Raw genomic sequence first — 22,711 nt, 5'->3', positions numbered from 1 at the left:
CCTAATGCAAGAACCAGTATCTTCATTCTTTCATCCCTTGCTCTGGTCAACTTTAGAGCAGTCTTCCTTCATCTGTATTTGATTCTTCCTAGGACTTAAACACTTTGAAGAGGGGAGTGTCAAGACATCTCTTGAACCAAATCTGACCCTTTTTTTGTTTTTTGAAATTTGTTTGCATGAATAGTGCTATAGTAGGCTCTGTCTTGCCCTTGGGCTGCTTCCTTTCCTGTATTTTTTTTTTTTGGGGGGGGGGGGATGAGCAGTACAGCAGAACTTTGGGTTAGATGAAAATTTTGTCAGCTCAAGACAAGAAAAGAAAATGTATGGTGGTTTCTGAGATTTTTTTGTGCTTGTTTATTTTTAAATTACTTACTTACCTGATCTACATATAATACAATGATACTGCCACCATAAATTAGCTACTACTACTACTACCACTATCTACTACTATCAGTACCACTTTCACAATTACTACTACAGTTTCATGAAGTGCCACAGATATTGCAGTGGTTGTCACAGATACCTACCTGCCAAGGGGGTCACAGTAATGAGTTTTGGATGTCATCAAACACACCTTTATACAAATGATACTTTATGGCAATTTTTTTTCTCAGAATGCGTGAGGTTCTCTTGGCCTCACATTTTGGACAGGTGAAAATTGTGCAGTTTCTCCTGATGGCGATGTTATTATTTTTTGACATCTTGATAAAATGGAGAAAATGTACCAAAAAATATATAGACTGTAGAAAAGAAAAAACAACAGAGAACCAAAAAACGCATGATGCGTTGCAGGTTCCACATTAAAAAAAAAATCACACCAGGAAAAATAATTGGAGATCAAGAGAGAAAAGGTCTGTACACTGATACAAAATAATGTAGAAAATGAGGTTCATTAATATTACCAATGATGCAAACTACAAAACTAACCGTCTCTGCAGCCAGCCACCCTCAATGCGCACACACATACACATACATTGCACATACACTCATAAAAAAAAGGTATAATAATGCCCCTTTTACAAAACCTCTGTTGCCTTTCTTTCTCACAGACACACATGCTTGCTTGCTTGCTTGCACTACCTCTACCGTAAATACAAAATGTACAGTAAGACAGAAAAAGTGACACTGCAGAATATTACTGAATAAGCCGGGAACCATGTCTGTCCGTTTGTCTGAATGTCTGTCATGGATGGTTGGTTTGTTGCAGCTCGTGTACACGCTCTCCCTGTGCACTCCCCTCGAGGCAGCACAGGCGTACATCTACAGTGGTGCAATTTATATAGAATTTTTAACCACTATAAATATTTACTGTACTGGTTACTGTTGGAGACTGTTAGTGCAGAGACTAACTTGGCACTCCTGAGGCCATTACAATGGCACTCTGGGATCCATAGCATGGCACTTCTAATGCCCTTATACTGGCACTCCTAATGCCTCTAATGGCACTCTGGAGGCCTATAGAGTGACACCCAAGGAACCTGTATAATGGCATTACAGAGGCCCATGGGATGACACTCCAGTCCACCTTTTGGCACTCAGAAGGCTGCCTAATGGTACTCCAGGAGCTAATGTCTTGATGCAACAAACAACATGGCAGATGCAGGTTATATCTTACAGCTGCATTTGGGTAAGAAAAAAGTCTACCGACCTAAACATATTCCTGTCACACAACATTATTTTTTTTATATAAGCACAAGACTGTAAAATGACTTTTCCATGATTTATTTTATTTGAAAAAGTTGAAATCATCATGAGAGTCTATGTATGATGGAAGAAACCTAAACAACCTACTAATATGCAGCTAGACACAGCACCCCCTACCTAGTGGCCTTATATAATGCTTAGTGTTAAACCTATGCGTCAATTTGTCCCCACCAATTAGCTCTGTCTTTTCTCACGCTCTCACTCTCGCTCTCTCTCGCACACCTGTTCACTCTTTGCCTCTGAACAATATTTGATTCTTAGGAACTTCTAACCTTATGTAAATAAAAGAGTAAAAGTTTAACAGAATGGATAAACAATATGAATGTCAATGCTTGGCAGCAGCAGCTCCTCCTCCTCCTTCTCCTCCTCCTTGTCCATGGGAATAATTCAGCCGCCACATTAAGCCATGGGATAAATAATTCTACAAATGCTCAACAACCCTCAAACAGAAACAACCACCCACTAACCTCCCACCATCAACATAAGGAACTAGCGCTTCCTTCGGTACAGCAGCCTGCGGAAAACAACACATACTATTTGCCTTTATGCACACGCGGCATCATCTTGCCTTGGCACTCTTGCTGCACTCCACCACACAGCTTCACTGTTCTTGTAGGGCTCTTGGGAGCATTCTGTTAGCATGGTACAGAGCTGTTGTTTGACTGGTACTTCAGCCTTGCTTGGTGGAACCTTAGGTCATCCACAGTGTTATTGAGATGAATAGGGAATTTTCACTTTATGATTGAGTTACATTCCTAGACAACAGATTGTACACTGAATGATTGTGCAGTGGCCTTAACATTGGATGTGAATGAGATATGTTCCTGGAATCATTCCCAGTAAGTACATAAATGTAAATATCCACCCTCCTGAAAATAGTACTTTATATAATGAATGCACAGACATCATAAGAGAAAGGTAAAGTTTCCAAGTGACTTGAAAACACCTCTCCAGTGGCTGGAGCATTTTTAAGCACTGTACAGTCACTAAGTGACTGTATAAAAAATAAAGTAACCTGGTGAAGAGGGTGCTAAGTCCTTGTGATTGCACATGTGAAGTATTGTATACCAAAAAGTCATAACTATATGAGGCCCCAAGAGTAACACATATTACTCATGATTGACACAGATATGAGCAGAAAACCTATCATGAAATATGATAATTATCTATTTTATCTGTATTGATGAAGTTAGTTGCAGATGGTACACTATGAATAATAAATTCATAAAAAAATATTGATACCTGCAAGGGCCAAGTTAGTTCCAGATATACTTTTTTATGTCTAAGTTTGGATGGTGATTAATGATTATTTTTCTAGTTAGAAAACTATTGCACCCATACATTCTCCATCCAAATGTACACAATTCCTTTCTACGTCTTTTCCTTAACATATCCCCACTAGCCTACTTTTCATAGCTGTGTTCCACCCGCCTTAGGGATGGGACACAAGGGTTTGTGATAAGCTGTATGGGAAGTGCTAGCAAAAGCATCGAGCTCTGTGCCTCACAACTTGAGAATACCAACAGGGGAGTTCTTAAAATTCAAACATGACGATACGAAAATAAATATTACAAATGAAGCCGTCCGTTCATTTCCAGAGAGAAACTTCCATTCCAAGAGTTAGGAAAAAGTGACGTGTCCAGTCCAACAGCCTTCTCTGGTAGATATAAAGCTGAGTCTTAAAATAACTGTCAAAAGCTTCATGTCTTTTCACTGCACTGGTTTGAGTCGCACCTTAATATTGTCTGCTTATCACTTTATGTAAAGAAGACATATGAACCATCAACAGCAGCTAGAGAGGCACATGTCCACCATGAACCCAAACTTGCACGTTTAATATAAATTTGCAGCCCTCACCATTATTACCCAGCCAAAGGTTTCATCCTCCTTCCCTTAATTTACCTACCACTTTACAGTCTGCCCTGTGACCCTCTCCTCAATCCCTTAAGAGATGAATTTTATTGCATAGTTCTAATAATAATAAATAAAACACTGCATGTCTGGGAACTCAGAAACAAGAGGCAAGGCTAAGACTGGCTAGGTGCAGGAGGAGGATGATGATTCAAGATTTACGAAAAGGAAAGACACTCGCTCACTCGCTCATCACTACAAAACAACTATGGCATGTGTAGTCACTGGTTTGGTCGGGAGGGGTGCTGACCCTGGCTCTGGGGGTGGTACTGTCTGGGGTCAGGGGGGGGCATCATGTAGGAGGTGGCAGGGAAAATGGAGTGTGGGTAAGGAATAAGGTTTGCCATGGCCATTTGAGGCGTAGGCATCATGTTGGGGGGTAGGGGGGAGGTGAGGGACTGGGAGGAAGAGGGGGAGGGCTGACTTTGCCTGTCTGCTGAGGAGTGCTGTGGCAGGGAGGAGTGTGGGGACTTCTGTGCTGAGCTGCTGTTGACATTGTGCTGGGGAAAGCCTCTGGCCTGCTCGTGCTGCACCTGCTCCCCGTTCCCTTGATAGCTCTGCTCCGAACCAGTGCTGGAGCCCTCACTGTGCTCGTGGCCATGGGATCTCTCAGGGCTCATTACCTCCTGCCCCAGCCCTCCCCTCTCCTGCCCCAGCCCCGCCCTGTCTTGCGCTGGCCCTGCCCGCTCCTGGCCTAGTCCCCTCTCCTGGATCAGCCCCCGGTCCTGGCCAAGTCCCCGGTCCAGTCCTATCCTGCCCAGCCCCATCACCTCCTGCCCCAGCCTGTCCTGCAAAAGACCTCCTCTGTCTGTACCTTCTCCATGCTCCCCAAGGATCTGTGGGTCTAACCTCAGGTCATCATGCCGCTCCTCCTTGATCCTCTTTGCCTGCTGGAGGACGATTCTTGGGTCTGGGACGTCCTTATGGCACTTCATGTGGGAGATGAGTGCTGCCATCTCCCGGAAATGTTTTCGGCATGATGGGTGAGGGCAGGCGTACGGCTTCTCACCTAAGTGAGTGCGGAAATGCTGGTCAAGGATGGCCTTCTGGCGAAACTGTTTGCCGCACTCCATACACACATACGGCTTCTCACCAGTATGTATCCTGAGGTGCTGGTTGAGGATGGTGCGCTGGCGAAACGACTTGCCGCAGAAGGCGCAGTCGTATGGCTTGTCACCCGTGTGAATGCGGATGTGCTGCTGCAGGTGCGTGGGTTGGCGGAACAGTTTGCCACACTCTGGACACACGTAGGGCCTGTCTGTGCTGTGTGTCCGCTCGTGCTGCACCAGCCCACCCTTCAGCTTGAACCCCTTGCCACACAGATTGCACTTAAACGGTTTGTTCTCCTCGTCGTCCGGGTCCTCTGTGGTGCCACAGTGCATCGACGGGTGGGTCACAGGGATCATGGTGGGCAGACCCTGTAAGGCAAGCAATTGGTTGGTGGACAGCCTGACTAATGGGGTTTATGAGCAGACAGATTTGTTAACAATGACAAGTTAATGAAATGACAAAACTGAGTGACTGTGTGGGTGTGTTCATCAATGGAAACAAGAATGAGTATAGAGCATTACAAGAAAGGGAGATGGGTGGGGAGCTTAGTAATGCTTGGAATGTTGTATCTTTAAATCATGGGAGATCTAAAACAAAGATGCTTACCGTGGCATGAGTCCAGTTCTTGCGTGGCCGTCCTCTGCCCTGGTATGAAAACATGACTGGGCTGGGAAGCTGCTCAGGTGCTGGGTGTTTGGCTGGTGCTCTGAAGGCAAGAAATGAACTGGATAACTCATTTTTTAGCTTGTTCTATAACACTTTGAGGGGTGGCACAGGTAGATGGCACATGGTCTCTAAGGCTCTTCTGAAGGAGTGTGAAGCTTTCTTTGGAGTAAACCTTCTTTGCCTAAGTGTAAGTGGTGAGAGAATCTGCATTTTTTATGGATATGATGGATATATTAGCTCAGTTATCCTAAATCTAATAAATTATGAAAAAATCTTGTCTCCCCCAATTAATCCACATTATAGACAAAGAAAATCATAATGTTCAAGCAAAACTATTGAAGAATGATCAATTTCTGTTCCCATTCTCTCATTTTTCAGATTCGGATAAAAAAAAGTTCAAAACATACTTTCTGGGTGTCTTGAGGTCCATTGAGCTTGGTCCGGCGAGGGCGAGGAGCATCTCTGGGGGCGGGGCCCCGTCACCCATGGTAGGGCTCTCTGTCTTGGTGCCTTCCCCTATGGCTATGGCTGGGGTCCTCTTCAGTGGGGGCGTGTGGGGCCTCTGGAAACCCTGGGGCTCATATGGGTCGCCCAGGGACATGGTGGTGCCTGATGACTGTGCACTGGATGATGTGGATGTGGATGAGGCCCCAGCACCGGATGTAGGGAGGGTGGATGTCTTGGGTGTGTTGATGGATTGGGTGACGGACACGCTGGTTGGCGACGAGGACTTCACCACCGGGGAGAGAGTCTGGTAGACGGAGGGGGTGTTGAGCCCTGTGGTGTTGTGGGTGGTGTGGGCTGCGAGGGAGCCTCCTCCTCCTCCAGCGGTAGAGGAAGAGGAGGAGGAGGAGGAAGAGGAGGGTGCGGAGTGGGAGGATGGGAGCATGTGTGGTGGGTAGTGGCCCCCCCCTGAGGAAGGTGCCCAAGGTGGAAGGTAGCTCATGTTTCCACCAGGACCTGTGGGGTGGAGAAGGTGGTTTGGGGTGACATGGCTTTGGTAAACTCCCGTACTACTCTAGCAACCCTCCCTCATACTCTGAGGGTTGTATTATAAGACATTTCATTGCCCAAGAACACATATTTGACAAAGCTTTCATAGGAATTGTGGGCGTTTTCAGGACTAGTTTTATGACCCTGGTGGTAGTTTGACCCTTCTATGCCATGAGCCTAAAGAAACACTCATTAGAACCAGACTGACCCCCTCTTTGACCTTTAGAAATAGCTGATGTGAAAACTGAAAGTGTCTTATAATACCAACCTAATAGTCGAGAATGTGGAAGGTGATTTTGGGTGACATTTGTTAAGTAATCTTCCCTTACTACTCTTACAACACCTCCTATTATAGTTATTGATGGGAAAGGTGGTTTAGAGTGACAAGGGTTTGGTAAACTCCCTAAACTCTATAAACCCTCCCTCGTAATTGAATAGTTAAGAATGAGGAAGGTGGTTTGGGGTGACATGGCTTTGGTAAACTCCGCAAACTCTATCAACCCTCCCTCATAATTGAATAGTTAAGAATGAGGAAGGTGGTTTAGAGTGACAAGGCTTTGGTAAACTCCCCAAACTCTATCAACCCTCCCTCATAATTGAATAGTTAAGAATGAGGAAGGTGGTTTGGGATGACAAGGCTTTGGTAAACTCCCCAAACTCTATCAACCCTCCCTCATAATTGAATAGTTAAGAATGAGGAAGGTGGTTTGGGGTGACAAGGCTTTGGTAAACTTCCCATACTACTCTTGAGGAACCCTCCCTCTTAATGTAAAGTGTGAAGAGTGTGGGTTTTGTAAGTGTTGATTTTTTCATTTTAAGCTCTCATGCTGATCCTATACCTTATGCCCCTAATTTCACCTTTACTATTTCATTTTAAGCTGTTGTGCTGGTCCCGGTACAAATATCTGTCCTACGTATTTGAAAAGGGTCTTTGAAGCTTAGTGTCTCATGAATTATAACTTTTTTTCATTCCTCTTGTTTCCATATTTAAACCTGATTTTTCCAGTTATTATTTATCTCTTATTTATTTTGGTTTATGAAAAAAAGGTTACCTGGATGTTAGCTTACTGGAGGCCCTTAGTCTTGATGGGGAACTGGACTTGAAAGGCACATCCAAACACATTAACTCTACTACTTATCCTCAAATGGCACATTCATCCTTTCCCAGTTTGCTGAAGAGACCACACTTCAACATGATTAACATTAAAGAAAAAATCCAGAAAGTAATTAACATAAATGTATAATAAGCCGTCAAACTTTCACATCTACAGCCAGCAGCAGCAGCCAGACATTCATTTCCCACAATTTGTTTGATCTGCATAAATTTGCATAATGACTGAATTAATATGTTTCTACACCTCGACAGGGGCAGCAAAGAGGTGTGCTTGTTTTACTACCCAGAGAATGACCCTTTAAGGTATGCATGATGAGCCGGGTGATAATGCTAGCAAGACAGAGGTGAATTTGTGTTTGCATGAGTGAAGTGCAGTGCAGGTATGTGACTGTGACCTGTGTGTGAGGGGGGAGCAGGGGTGGGGGATGTCTCATAAATACATTAGAATACAAGGGGGTTTAGGCTATACATACCCCTTCCCTTTTTTGGCTGCTACAGTGTTAAAGCTGCAGGTACACTGGCATGATGTAGATGATTTTGAAGGCTCATTAATTCACCTTTTTTTAATATTTATAATGCAGAGAGAGAGAGAGAGAGAGAGAGATGCCCCAGTATTTCCTTACATGAGGGATGAGTCTTGTAGGCCTTCGTATCATTTTGGTCATGGTGCACTATGATGCTTTTCTTCTTTTGGGTAGCTACAGGTAGGGCTACATCCTTAACATAGTGTGACAGCATAATGTTTCTTTGTGTGTGCATGTGGAAGTATCTTAGACTATTACTGAGAGAAGACAAATGATGGATAAGAATAATAACAAATTGAGTAAATTAATACATAAAATATCTGCATCTGCTTTTATTCATCAAATCAAAGTATCTGCTCACAATTCAGCCAAAATCAGACAATAAATAAGGGTTAAAATCAGTTACATAAATATAAAAATAATTAAAAAAAATACATGATACAAAAAGAAAGTTACAAATCCATAAAAATTTGAAATAAGGAGTAATGTAATAGATTTTGTGAGCCAATCGATAACTAAAAATAAATAAAAAAACTAACAACACAAACAGTTGACAAGTGAATCCTTGGGTATGTTAAGCTTTTGTAATTAATCACAGTGAAAGTTTGATTAAAAAGCAAAATAATGACAAAGCAGGTGTAAGTTGTGAGTCATAGAATAAAGAAAACAGTTATATATAGCAAGAGCTCCTGTAATCTCATCTACTAGCAATAAGCTATTTATATCATCTACTAGCAAAAACTGGTATTTATCTCCTCTACAAGCAAAAAAAGTGACATTCATTTCATCTAGAAATTATAGTTCCTATTTATTTCAGCTACTTGCAAGAGCTATTTATCTCAGCTAATAGCAATAAGAGTTCATATATATCTCATTAGTCAGAATAGCTCCTATTTATGTCATCTAGTAAAAAAGCTCATATTTATCTCACCTACTAGCAAGAAATTCCCATTTATCTTGTCTTCTAGCAAGAAAAGCTTATTCATCTCATCTACTAGCAAGAAGAGCTGCTGTTTATTTAATCTACTAGCAAGAAGTTACTATTTATTTCACCCACTAGGAAGAACAGTATATTCATCTCACCTACTAGCAAGAACTGCTGCTTAAATTTGTTATCCATAGCAAGATAAGCTCCTACTTATCTACTAGCAAGAAAAATCCTATTTATCTCATCTACTAAAGAAAAGCTATTAATCTCACCTACTGCCAAGAGCTGCTATTTATCTCATCTACTACTATTTATCTAATCTACTAGCAAGAAAAGCTCCTATTTATCATCAACAAAGAAAAGCTATTAATCTCACCTACTAGCAAGAAAATCTCCTATTTATCTCAACAAAAGAAAAGCTATCAACCTCACCTACTAGCAAGAAAAGCTGCTATTTATCTCATCTACTCATCTACTAACAAAAAGAGCTATCTGTATATCATCTACTAGCAAGAAGCTCCTATTTATCTCACCTACTAGCAAGAAGGGCTCCTATTCATCTCATCTACTAACAAGAAAAGCTATTAATCTCAACTACTAGCAAGAAAAGCTCCTATTTATCTCATCTACTAGTAAGAAAAGCTATTAATCTCACCTACTAGCACAAAAAAAACCTATATTTATCTCATCTACAAGTAAGAAAAGCTGTTAATCTCCAACTAGCACAAAAAAGCTATTTATCTCATCTACTAGCAAGAAAAGCTCCTACATCTCATATACTAGCAAAAGCTCCTACTTATCTACTAGCAAGAAGAGCTATTCATCTCATCTACTAGCAAGAAGAGCTATGTATCTCATCTACATGCAAGCGGTGGTGCTAGTCACAAGCAGTGCAGTCATTAGCACAATCATGTTAATCACACTCCCATCACTCTCAGCCCGGCAATGTCAGCACGCAAGAGGGTGACTGCTCAACACGACCATTCATAAACCCTCATGAAAACAAAGACGAGTCCCTTATCTCCATGTTAATTGTATGCATCACCTATAACAAGCTCTATTAGGCAACCTCCCAGCAGCAGACATTCCCTGACGAGCCCCATGGCACCAGACAGTCACACAACACAGGAAGGCAGCTATTTCCAACGGAAGCACACACTAAATAGACCAGAAATTACGTCGCCAATCTGCATAAACTTAACAAAAATCCACTTCGGGACACCTGCCAGTAACCAAAAAAATCACTATAGAGCACAATGCGTAGAGAACAGGAACCAGTCAGGTATTTGCAAAGGAAGCAGAAAAAAAATATATAAGGAATTACGTCGCCAATCAGCATCAACTTAATGAAAAACCACTTGGGGACACCTGCCAACACGAAAAAATCACTCAACGGGTTAAATAATAGGAGCACAACACGGAAAAGAGAGGAAGGAGGCAGCTATTTGCACAGGAACTAGACAGGCATGCCACTGAAAACCTTGTGTAATGCCCAACTCACACACTTCACCTCCCACCTGGGGGCACACGGGAGCCAGGGGGGCGGTAGCAGGAGGCAGGAGGGAAAATAAAGATGAGGGAAAGAACTACGAGAGGCGAGGGGGCACCCAAAATCTCCCCCACTAACACGCTGTCCCCCTTATTTCTCCCCCAGAGCCGTGGTGAGGGGCGGTGGGCAGTTGTCAGAGGCTGCGGTGCTCGGCCTGGCTCCTGCCCCAAGGCTAGAGGCCGCAAAAAACGTCTGCCTTGCCTCCTGAATCAATAAATTCTCCTTTTCCTCGCCATCCCCGTGCAAGCCCGCGACACCCCCTCCCTCACCCAGCCAGCAGACCTGTTGAGACCTTATTTCACCTCCCCCCGTGACCCTGGCCGGCCCTGGGTCACGGGTCAGGCGGGAAACAAAGGGGACGAGTGGAAATAGTCATGGAGGGCTGTAGAAAGAGTCCCCGGTCGCCCCTGGCCTCATCTTTTGTCCCGGGAAGAGGAGTCCCGAGCGCCCCTTCCTCCTCCCCCTTGAGAGGGATGAGTTTTCAGGGGAGAAATAAGGTGCTGGCGGGCCTGGGGGAGGGAAATACGCCTTACCTTTGATGATTTCTTTGTAGAAATCAGAGGCTCCCTGGTGAACAAGGCTGTAGTAGAGACTGATGTACTTGGCGTCTCCAGACATGTGAAAAAATGATAGAAAAACTCGCACAGACTCACAACGGCTCCTCCCACCAGCTTGGTCCAGGCTTTATTTTAGCCTCCCACAGCCTCTCTCCCGCCTCACTGTCCACCTCCGACAACCTCACTCAAGGCTGCAGATTTTTTTCTCTTTTTTGGGTATTTTTTTGGGTTTTTATTTTTACTCTTATGGATTTTATGACATCATTTGTTGGGAGGGTCTGGCCCCACCCCCGGCCCGGCCTGGCCAATGAACGCCCGCCGCTGCCGATCAATTATACCGCTGTATTTTTATATATTTCTTTGCTAAATATATACATCAGGGCTTATCTGATAGGCGAGCATCATATACCTGGCATTATGTTTATCTGGCAGGTAAAATAAAGCTATCCCATGGAAAGAAGCGTCGGTTTTAAGCTGAAATAAGGGGAAATATGTGAATTCCTGTTTGGCGTTAATAGGCTTACACTGACTTCCTGTGAAATATATGTTATATATACACTGATATCGAGTGCGTCTACATACATAAATTGCATAAATAAGGCCCAATTGCAGAAGCTGATGCAATTCAGTCTTCTCAGTTTTACTTTGGACTGCCTCCTCGCAAGCATTTTTTTACTTTTACTTTTTACTCTTTAAATACGAATCGCTGGAAACATTCCGTGTTTGCATGGCTTAACTTTCATATGTTGTCATTTAGTGCATATGCTTAGATATCATAAGATATATTATTCGGCCAATGTTTTTTATAGGAAAATCGTAAAATCCAAAGTAAAGTTGCATTCCGGGGCAGAGAACTTCCATAACAAAGATTTTCCTCCGCGGCGGAGACTAGTGCAACATTCCCCAACTGCTTGAAGGGAAATTTATTTTATGATCATACACTAACATACACGACACTTAGTACGCACATATCCTCGCACTGCATATACAACGTCCACAGAAAGTGTTTTTTGTCCCCCAGGCGGAGTAATACACGGGTGCCACAGCGCGCCGAGACCTCCGAGATGGCGCCAGTTTGCTCCATGTCGCCGAAGAGGATATACGTATTTTTCACCTCGCGATTATTACCGATATGATGGAATAACTGGACCCATTTACGCGCCCTGTGCGCAGTACACCGCAACCATGATGGAGTGAGTATGCCGGCCCTTGTGTCAGGACGGGGGCGGGGGTAGAGGGGAAATAGGGAACATGTGGGGGATTCACATGTGGCACCATAGACGCAGTAACATGACCTCAAGCAACGGGGTTATTTATTTTTGCTTTTACTTTTTTTTTTTTTAGTCAGCTGTTTGTGGGTATTAGATCTATTTGATGGTCTGTGGAGTGTTTTTTGTGTCAATCTTTACTCTCTTGTATGTTTATTTAATTTTTCATTTGTATAACTTTCTAGAACATACTATATAATTCACCATACGTTTAGACGATCAAGAAAGTTAAATAAAGAAGAAATGAAATACGAGAAAGCGATGATTTAAGTAACAAAACATATATACGATCTAGAAAGTTAAATACAAATGAAGAAACTCAATAAAAACAAGAAAGTGATAATTACAAGTACTAACAAGGGTTAAACATACACACATCATACATTCCAACACACTCTCATACAGTGGACACGTGTTATCAGGCCTACCACAAAGCTATGTTACTAAGGAGAAGGACACATGAGGAACGGGGTATGCCCAAGGGTATATATAAGGTCAAAGCAAGTGTCTAGCCTCCCTCGTCTCTCTTACCTCACTCTCCCTCCCACTGCCTTGCTCACTATCAAAGCTGCTGTGGTGGGCAAAATGGCACCTACAGGCTAGACAAGTTTTTTTTTTTTTTTTGAGGGGTGGCGGTGTCGGCGAGTGTCCAGTCTCCCTGTCTTCCTCACTCGACCTACCTGTCTCCCTCCTTTACCTCCATCTTTCTCCATCCCTTACCTCCATTTACCTCTCGCTCTCCCTCTTTCTTCCCCTTCCATAATCCCTGTCTTCTTTTCCCTAACCTCCTTCAGTTCTTTCTCTCCCTTCCTTGCTAACCCACCTCAATACGTTTTCCATATATATATTGTATGTGTGGAGCTGTTCTTTTATTTTATTTTTATATATTTTAGACGATTTCGGTTGTCATTTTGTCATCTTCCTTCACGGGTAGGCTTTTCTTCAGTCCCATTCACTTTTTTTTCTTTTCTCCCGGTCACATGACAGTCACGTGGGAGCTTTTCGTTTTCTTTTTGTCTTATTTTGTCATATATTCCTACACTTTCTTCACTCACTCGTCGTTGCTTTCTTCTCTCCGTTTTCTGCTCTGGTGAATTTTGTCTGCTTTCCCCCGATCACATGATATTGTCACGTGGGCGTCCTTTTTGTTTCTGCCACTTGTTTTTGCCATCTTCCTTCACTACGGTACTCTTCTTTCACTTTTCTTTCTCTCGCCGTTATGTTTTTGTCTCATGGCTTACGATCACATGATAGTCACGTGGGAGCTGCTCCTCTAATAAATACAACTTTATTTTGCCAACTTCATTACACTTCCTCTACTTCATTCCTCGTTCTTTCCTTTTCGTTCTATTTTGGTCTAGTGTCTAAATGTCACATGATAGTCACGTGGGAACTATTCTTTAAATCTTCACGGCTTTATTTTTACCATCTTTCTTCACCTCCTTTCCTCTTGTTTCTTCGTTTCTTTCCTCTCGCATTGCTCTGTTTTTGTCTAATGTCTTACGGTCACATGATAGTCACGTGGTCGGAGTTCTTTTTAATATTTACAGCTTTGTTTTGTTCTTTTCTTCCTTTCTTCACTCGCTTCATTTTCTCTTTCGCATTTCTCTGTTTTCATCTCATGTCTTTTGGTCACCTGACAGTCTCGTGGGAGCCATTCACCCGGTCTCTCTTATCTCCTATTATTAGTAACACACCCCTCCCCTTCCCGTCCTTTCCCGCGCTCCCCTCTCCTCCCCGCATCATTCCTCTCCCTTCTCACGTGCACCCTCCCTTCCCCTCCTTTCCTCTCCCGCCTCATCTTCCCTCTTTCTCCCTCCCCTTCTTATCTTTCTATTGTTCCCTGTTTCCCTCACTCTTTGATCTTCGTAATAACTGCCAGTCTTACTATCTGTCCCCTTCCCCTCTTATCTTTCCTTTTATTCCCTCTCCTCTCCGTTCCTTTTCCTCTCCTTTCCTTTCGTCTCTGACTTTTGTAATAACTGCCCATCTTATCTTCTGTCCTCTCCCTTTCCTGCCTTATCATTTCTCTCCTTCCCTTCACTCTCCCTCTCCTTTCCGTTCCTCTCTTCCCTCTCTGGCTTTCGTAATAAATGCTTACTCTCCCTTCCCCTCCTTTCCGCACTTCATCTTTATCCCCTCTGTTTCCTCATTCATTCCTCTCCCTTCCCACTTTTTCTTCTCTCCTTTCATCTATATTTCTCTTCTCCGTTCCCCTCCTTCTCTGAGCTTCGTAATAACTGCCTATTACTCTTTCTGCTGACCTACATTACGAAAGAGAGGAGTGAGAGGGGAGGAGAGGAGATAGCGAGTCCCTCTCTCTTCTCTCCTTCCTCATTCTCTCTCTCCCTCTGGCAAACGTTTTCTCCAACCCCTCCCTCCTCCCCTCTCCCACCGCCTCCCTCTTCCCCCTCCGTACCCTTTCACCGAGGTCAATGTATTCATCAGTGGGTGGGGAAGGGAGGGAAGGGGAGGAGAGAGGAGGAGCGGCTAACAGTAGTGGTTGTAGTAGTAGTTGTGCAAGTTTCCTTTCTCCTTATTTAGCTTTGGCTGCGATCTTGTTTTTGGCCGTTTAGTTATATGATTTATTTATTTAATTTTTACTGTTGGTGTTGCTGGTTTTACAACTTTTTTTACTACTACCACTGCTACAACACTACAACAACTACCGTGCTACTGCTACTACTACTACTACTACTACTACAATACACCCATTACTACTACCATTACTACCGTACTATCTACTACTTCCACTACTACTACCACCACCAATGCTACTATTATTTACAAGCACTTCTACTACTACTACTACTGAAGTCATATTATAGATTGTAGGCCTTTTACTAGCATCTCTAATCAGGCTATTATTTTAAGTAATGTTAGTACTGTCAACAATTTTACTTATGTTGCACAATTATAAGATCTTGACTTTGCACTTATTTTGCAGGTTTATAAAAGTATCAGGACTGACAACCAGGATAACTTATACCTGTCATTCACTTTAATGGTCTTTATAGTTAATGAAGACTGGGGCTGCGTAGGTACCAAATCCAGTTAGGGCTGAATTATCATTTATTGCAACCTTGTGTGCTGGGTGTGGAGTGTTGCTCAAGTTGGCAGCCTTAAGAACGTTTTATTGGCAGCAGATTTCACTGGCACTAATTTCCTTGTAGTTTTCTATTTATTTATTATTCACATTCAGGGGTGACTTTATTTTTTCCATATAGAAAGGAAAAAGAACTTGTACTCTCCAAAACTCATCCATATTATTATTATTATTTTTCCTTTGCCCTTGAAATGTCTCTAGATAAAAAAAAAAATGTACCTGTCTAATTTCCAAAACTCATTTCCATTATTATTATTGTCATCAGTGAAGAGATATGATAGAGCTGGGAAAGCCTGTTTTGTAGTGTGAAGGGATGAGACTGCACGTGAGGATGACAATCTTGCCTATCGGGATGAGTGTTATCAGTGAAGGAGGTATGATAGAGCTGGGAAAGCCTGTTTTGTATGAAATGCTAGAGAAGGGTGAGACTGCACTAACAACAATAGCAATGGCACACGTGAGGATAACGATGGTGCAGCATGTGAGGAGGAACTGCCCAAGCTACAGATGAATGATGCAATGGGAGTTTTTTTATTATTTTTATTATTTTTACAACAAAGACAGCTGATGGGCACAAAAAAAGGGAAACAATAATAAAAAAGCCCACTACTCCCTGCTCCTAAAAAGAATCCAAAGTTAGGCTGTGCTATGAATTTTAATGAAAGGGAGTCATGGTTGTTGAATTTTTTTTTTTTTTTTTTTTTTTTTGCCCATATAGCCATATGCACCATATTCTCTTCCTCTCTTGCTCAGGCAGAGGCAGAAGTGTTAGTGTTGCGGGGTTTTATAGTTTATTGTGGCACTGAGGCCCCCCCCCAAACCCCCCCTTTGCTTTATTATTAGACTACTACGTGAAAGGGTGTCAGTGTGACATGTTTTTGGTGTTCAAGCACTTGACAAAAAGTTTCAAAGACACACAGGGGATTCAGACCATGAACCCATCCATCGATCAGTCGATCCCCAAGCACCCACACCCTAGCCACTACTCTTTGTACAGGACCAGGTTTCTTTCCCTCTCTTCCTCCATTTTTTACAACACTGATTAATTAATGTGGTGTAGGAGCATTCATTATTATTGTTTTTATTTACAACTCTTTTTTTTGCATCTCCCAAGCAATCTCAAGTTTTAGATGACGTAATAGACTTTTTACAACTTTATCTTGCCTATCGGGATGAGTGTTATTGGTGAAGAGATGTGATAGAGCTGGGAAAGCCTGTTTTGTATGAAATGCTAGAGAAGGATGAGACTGCACTAACAAGAATAGCAATTGCACACGTGAGGATGATGATGGTGTACTTCCTTAGCTACAGATGAATGATGCAATGGGAGTTAGGGCTGTGCTATGAATTTTAAAGAGGGGGAGTCATGGTTGTGGAATTCTCACTACTCTTTGCATAGGACCGGGTTTCTTTCCCTCTCTTCCTCCATTCTCCATCCCCAAGCTGTCTCTTATAATGCAAAATGAGTTAGGGCTGTGCTATGAATTTTAATGAGGGGCAGTCATGGTTATGGAATTCTCACTACTCTTTGTACAGGACCAGGTTTCTTTACCTCTCTTCCTCCATTCTCCATCCCCAAGCTGTCTCTTATAATGCAAAATGAGTTAGGGCTGTGCTTTGATTGTTAATGAGGGGGAATCATGGCTGTAGAATTCTCACTACTCTTTGTACAGGACCAGGTTTCTCTCCCTCTCCTCCTCTCTCCTTCATTCCCAAGCTCTTGAAATGTCTCTTATAATGCAAAGGGAGTTAGACTGTGCTATGAATTTTAATGATGGGGAGTCATAGCTGTGAAATTCTTACGACTCTGTACAGGACCGGGTTTCTTTCCCTCTCTTCCTCCATTCTCCATCCCCAAGCTGTCTCTTATAATGCAAAATGAGTTAGGGCTGTGCTATGATTGTTAATGAGGGGGAGTCATGGTTGTGGAATTCTTACTCTTTGTACAGGACCAGGTTTCTTTTCCTCTCTTCCTCCATTCTTCATCCCCAAGGTGTCTCTTATAATGTAGAATGAGTTAGGGCTGTGCTATGATTGTTAATGAGGGGGAGTTATGGCTGTGGAATTCTCACTACTCTGTACAGGACCAGGTTTCTCTCCCTCTCCTCCTCTCTCCTTCATTCCCAAGCTCTTGAAATGTCTCTTATAATGCAAAGGGAGTTAGACTGTGCTATGAATTTTAATGAGGGGGAGTCATGGCTGTGGAATTCTTACTACTCTTTGTACAGGACCAGGTTTCTTTCCCTCTCCTCCTCTCTCCTTCATTCCCAAGCTCTTGAAATGTCTCTTATAATACAAAAGGAGTTAGACTGTGCTATGAATTTTAATGAGAATGGTCAGTTAGGGTTGTGGAATTACTACTCTTTGTACAGGACCAGGTTTCTTTCCCTCTCCTCCTCTCTCCTTCATTCCCAAGCTCTTGAAATGTCTCTTATAATACAAAAGGAGTTAGGCCTGTGCCATGAATGTTGATGAGAATGGTCAGTTAGGGCTGTGGAACTACTCTTTGTATAGGAGTAGGTTTTTCTCTCCCTTCCTCATTCCCAAGCTCTTGAAATATCTCTTAGAATACAAAAGGAGTTGGGGCTGTGCTATGATTGTTGATGAGAATGGTCAGTTAGGGCTGTGGAACTACTCTTTGTATAGAAGTAGGTTTCTCTCTTCCTCCTTTACTCCCTAGCTGTTGACCTGTCTTCATATTGGAAAAGAATTTAGTTTGCAATATTCATTTTATAGAGGATGGTCAGTTAGGTTGTGGAACTATTTCTACCCTTTGTATAGGATCTGTTTTTCTCTCTTCCTCCTTCTCTTCTTAGCTCTATAATGCAAAAGAAGTTAGACTGGGCTATGAATTCTAGTGAGTATGGTGAGTTAGGCTGTGTAACCATTTCTACCCTTTGTATAGGAACAAGTCTCTCTCCCTCTCTCTTGAACTAACTTTTCCCACAAACTATAAAAGAATAATTGGTGGCAGTACTCTATCAAGGTTGTATTAGTAGTAGTGTTGAAAGAACCTCTGATAGTGACGTCAACTGCTTAAACTTCATTATTAGTCGTGATAGGAATGGTTAGGCAGCATGTAGAGGAATTTTGATGCACTGTAGGAATGAGACTTGAAATTATGATGTAAAGGAATTAAACTTCATTATTAGACAAGGATGGTTAGACACTGTATAGATGAATCGTCATGTACTGCAATAGGAATAAGACTTGAACATTAGTGGTATTGAGGAAGGTCAGACAACATGTGGTGATAATGTATTGGGATTAAGCTTCAAAGTTCATGATGATTGGATGGAGAGGCAACATGCTTTGGAACTGTAATATAGAGGAATGAGGCATCAGAAGTAGTCATGCGTAATGGTGAGGCATCATGTTAGGGAATTATGCTGCATAGGAATGAAACTGCACTTCACAAACTGATAAGGATAGTAAGGCATCAGACTTGAATGGGTGATGAAATACCAAACGTGCTGCTGGTAAATAAGAGTGAGGCGGTGACGCACAGACACACACTTCCCAGTCCCTTGCACCGACAGCCTCGATATGATAAGGTTGAGATAAGGGTGGCACTGACCGTAGTAGTATCAACAGGAATGGGTCTTGCTCTCCCTCCCCTCCCACATTTCCTGTACACGTGCTCATGGTGTGGTCCTTGCTGCTGTAGTGGCAGGGTGCATGTTTGCAGGATAATATAATAAAGTTTAGGGATGAAGTAAGTTTTGAAATTGTGTTGATGGCTCGGTGTGACAGTATTTAAGGACTAGTCATCTGAATTTGCTAGAGTGTGTGAGATTTCAGTAATATGTTATCCCAGTGATCATTGCATTCAATTTTCACTATACCAGAATGTATTTCCATTTATTATTTATATATAAATTGGAGTAATAGAAGTTAGTGATCCTTTAGTATGTGTAGTATGTATGCTAGGAAGTTTGGAGATAATTCTAAGCTCAGGAAATAGTAATCTAGTGCAGTGTGAGATAAGGAGAAGAAAAGTGCATTTGAGCTGTCTGTGTAAGGCAGTCTTGAAGCCTTCATAGCAAGAGCACCTCCTTACCCTTCGTCCCATAGACTGGTTGCCACAGCAGCTGTTATGGGCCACACGCGCTTCATGAGCAGGTGAGGCAGTGGTGTGTGTGAAGCATTCAGGATGTTGGCTGATGCATCACATGATGTCTGGGGATGCTGACAGTCAGATAACAGATCAGTGAATAGAGATGAATACAGAGTTGTGGCTCCTAGAGTTATGGTGAGCTTGGGAGGCTGTAAGAACAGAAGTAAAGGCATCTCAATTAAAAGAATGTCCCTTCAGATCTGTAGGAAACAATTTCTTTGTATAACTGTACTCTGCAACTTCAGAAGGATGAATGCTGATTCTGATCTTTTCTTGGCAGGTTAAACACCTCACCTTTGGTGACCACACCAACACCTATTGTATCAACAAGTGCAGAACAAGAGGCTCACGGTCATGGACAACATGGACCTCTACAGCCTGGCCTCCTCCTCCTCCTTTTGCCACCTGATGGAGAGTGAGGAGGGTTTTCCCTTCGGGGCCAAGACCACATCTTTCCTTCCACCTGCCACCGTGACCAATGCATCCACCAACAACACAATGGCCGCCCACAACACCACCGCCTTTGGTGAGCACTGACCTGCCCCATAGTTGTCTGCACCCCAATCACACCATTAGTGACCTTCTGTCTCATACTTATCATAGGTAGTTATGATTGGAGGACAGCATGAACTGTTTAAAGTCCTTTCCTCACACACTTTGCTACTTTTAAATTTACATTTAAATGCTCTCATGAGCACCCCCCAGTGATGGGCAGCAGTGGTAGTCACAGCCCAGCACAGGACCCTGTCACGTGAAGGCTACCTTGCATGCCCACCTTCCCCTCATTAAAGCCATGAGTCATTGCAGATCTCCCAGAGTGGATGGAGGGGCGAGAGCTCCTTGAGCTGCCCGAAGTAGGGCTGTTTGACAACATGCCAGCCTCACAGCCCTCCACACCTCTGGAAGACAGCCTCATGAAGATGGATGAGGAGGAGGAGGACTACTGCTTCACCATCAAGCCAGAAGACATGCTTGTACCTCTGTCTGAGCTGCAGCCTCCCACCACACCCACTCCTCCTCCCCTGGCCTCCACTCCCCCTGCCAGCCCAGTACACTGTTATTCCAACCTTGTCCCTGCCAACCCTCCCCAAGTCCATGCCAGTCCACCTCGAATTCCTGCTCCTGCCCCTGCTGCCCAAGTCCAAGCCAGCGCTCCCCTGCCCAAGATCATCATCTGCCGCAAGGTTGGCACGTCTACCCTGAAGACCAAGCCAGTCAAGGTGCACTACCAAGTCATGCCAGTCAAGAAAATACCACAAGTCACACCTGGCATTCCCTTGGTGAGCCAGACACCCCTGCCAGTCAAACAAGTCCCACAAATTTCCTGTGGCACTCCCTTCTCCACCCACACACCCCTGCCAGCCCCCACAGCTGCCCCAGGGAACAGCCTAGGAGGTCAAACGGTTGTCAGGTCCCTTGTAGCAAGTCAGGGCAAGCTTCCAACCACTGGTTCATACATGGATGTGCCTCAGGTTACCGTGAGTGCCGAGGAGCTTCCACCATGCGATGCCGAGGAGCTGATCAACGAGATGGTACAGATAATTGGCGACAACAACAATGCCAACACCTTCTTCCAGGGCCTTGAGGTGGAGGAAGGCATGGAGGAGCTTCTTCTCAAACTGGAAGCCTCAAACAAAGCCAACTCTGAGTCTGACTCCCAAGCCTCCCTGTCTGTTCCTGTCCCATCTGTGTCTCCCAGCAGCTTCGGCTCTGCCTCTCCTCACCCCTCGGAAACCACCTTCTCTGGCTCCATATCCTCGCCGGCCCACTCTGAATCCACCTTCCCATCTTCCCCTCTCTCCCTCCCCTCCCCCGTCCCTTCTTTGGGCTCCCTCTCCCCAGCACAGTCCACCAGCGACTCTCTCTTCCCTCCCGATGAGACGAGCTCCACCGAGGACTGTCTGGAGGATTGGAGCCCTCTGGAGGAGACACACTCATACTCTAAATCAACACGCAAGTCAAAATCCTCCCGCAGGACCTCATCTGCCAGGAAAGCACCGTACCCAGAGGACCGCAAGGAGCGCAAGAAGGAGCAGAACAAGCAGGCGGCGCTGCGATACAGGCAGAAGAAGAAGCAGGAGGAAGATGACCTGATGGGCAAGATTGAGGTGGAGGAGGAGCGTCAGGAGAAGCTCAGGGCCACCTACAAGGGCCTGAAGCAAGAATTGGGCTACCTGAAGAAGATCATGCGGGAGATGTTCATGGCCAAGGGAATGCTCTCGGAGGAGGCACTGAAGAAGGCTGCCTTGGCCAAGAAGACGGCTACGAAATAGGAATTGTCAACACCGAATAGCTTACTTGATAATTTTAGCTTTAAATTATCAAAGGCAGACTGAGCAGGTTACAATAAGCTCCTACACAATAGTAATGATAGCCTAAAACAAGCTGAAAATATAAATGCCGACCAGGACTGATAACGAGTTGGCAGGCTCATGTGTTGTGGCCTGCGCTCCACCTTAGTACAAAATTTTCTTGGTGGCAGGATGGTCTCAGCAAGTCCTTTTCTCATGCTACTTGTCTCTCTGTTGGTTGGGGGCATTTTCATCTGCTAGTTACCAGATTAATATTGGATTACTAAAGCCACTATGACAACTTAAATTTCACAAACCTGGGTAAGTGAACTGTGCTGTAGGGAGGTTGAGAATCCTTGACTTTTCCCTCTCCTCAGTACAGTCACATCCCAGAACTCTAAACTGTTCACAATGTGGCTACTGAAGTCACAACATGCAGTGGGAATGCCCATTAAGAAGACACGTGGCATGGAGCAGAGGCATAGCTTTCCGCACTTTTTACTTTCTGCTCTCTTCCTTTTCTTCCCTTTGATACCTGAGTTCTAGGAAAGATGTAGTTTTGGCCCCAGTCTGCACTCCTAGCTCTTAAGGAGGGCTGGGTGAGGGGGCTGCGGCACAGAGCTAGTGTCCTCGACCCAGTGAAGGCTCTTTGGGCTGGAAGACGTCAGGACAAGCTGCTCTGCCCACAGCCTCCCTCCCTGAGCCATGGGAAACATTTCATCATAGTAGTCTCCACATCTTAATTAGCACGAGTGTGATGATAAGGTGTGGAATATGTTTTATAAAGATGCGTAGTAGTCTATACATATATATTATATATTTGTGGTAGTTTCTCATTTCTGGTTTTGTCTCGGTTGTATTACTCGAGTTGAGTAAGAATCATGTTTCTTATTTTGTCCTTTCTTAGTAAACTGTCCAAAACAATATTTTTTT

The 22,711-nt window shown here is 43.7% G+C and overlaps 2 protein-coding genes across 8 annotated transcripts; one reads left to right on the top strand and one right to left on the bottom strand.

The window, feature by feature from the left end:
- Positions 1 to 575: 575 nt before the first annotated feature.
- LOC126999386 (zinc finger protein 384-like) lies at positions 576 to 11,175 on the bottom strand. 7 transcript variants are annotated; one of them, XM_050861937.1, is made up of 6 exons: positions 10,973 to 11,137; positions 8,062 to 8,219; positions 5,739 to 6,291; positions 5,272 to 5,389; positions 4,709 to 5,033; positions 576 to 4,624 (listed from the first exon to the last, which is right to left on the bottom strand). In XM_050861937.1, exons 2-6 carry the CDS (start codon positions 8,195 to 8,197, stop codon positions 3,837 to 3,839), a joined length of 1,920 nt encoding a protein of 639 aa, XP_050717894.1. In that variant the 5' UTR covers positions 8,198 to 8,219; positions 10,973 to 11,137; the 3' UTR covers positions 576 to 3,836. The 7 variants fall into 7 exon arrangements, with proteins under 7 accessions (XP_050717894.1, XP_050717892.1, XP_050717890.1 ...); XM_050861935.1 differs by having other exon boundaries at positions 576 to 5,033; positions 5,272 to 5,371; positions 10,973 to 11,138; XM_050861933.1 differs by having other exon boundaries at positions 576 to 5,033.
- Positions 11,176 to 12,023: 848 nt separating this feature from the next.
- Positions 12,024 to 22,702, top strand: LOC126999384 (uncharacterized). Its single transcript, XM_050861931.1, has 3 exons — positions 12,024 to 12,189; positions 19,768 to 20,013; positions 20,295 to 22,702. The coding sequence occupies exons 2-3, from the start codon at positions 19,842 to 19,844 to the stop codon at positions 21,758 to 21,760; spliced, it is 1,638 nt and encodes a 545-aa protein (XP_050717888.1). The 5' UTR covers positions 12,024 to 12,189; positions 19,768 to 19,841; the 3' UTR covers positions 21,761 to 22,702.
- The last annotated feature ends 9 nt before the right edge of the window (positions 22,703 to 22,711 follow it).

This window comes from Eriocheir sinensis, chromosome 16 (assembly GCF_024679095.1).
Source record: "Eriocheir sinensis breed Jianghai 21 chromosome 16, ASM2467909v1, whole genome shotgun sequence".
Lineage (NCBI taxonomy): Eukaryota > Metazoa > Arthropoda > Malacostraca > Decapoda > Varunidae > Eriocheir > Eriocheir sinensis.
Note: the sequence above shows the minus strand (reverse complement) of the source record. Positions and strands in the feature narration are given on the sequence as shown.

Bases quoted from the DNA above. Each gene is read 5' to 3' on its own strand.
- LOC126999386 (XM_050861933.1), bottom strand. From the start codon at position 8,197: ATGCACACACAAAGAAACATTATGCTGTCACACTATGTTAAGGATGTA. The intron at 5,390-5,738 runs GTATGTTTTGAA...TGAGTTATCCAG, and splicing joins GACCTCAAGACACCCAGAAA to TTCATTTCTTGCCTTCAGAG. The intron at 5,034-5,271 runs GTAAGCATCTTT...CTTGCCTTACAG, and splicing joins AGAACTGGACTCATGCCACG to GGTCTGCCCACCATGATCCC.
- LOC126999384 (XM_050861931.1), top strand. From the start codon at position 19,842: ATGGACAACATGGACCTCTACAGCCTGGCCTCCTCCTCCTCCTTTTGC. The intron at 20,014-20,294 runs GTGAGCACTGAC...GAGTCATTGCAG, and splicing joins CCACAACACCACCGCCTTTG to ATCTCCCAGAGTGGATGGAG.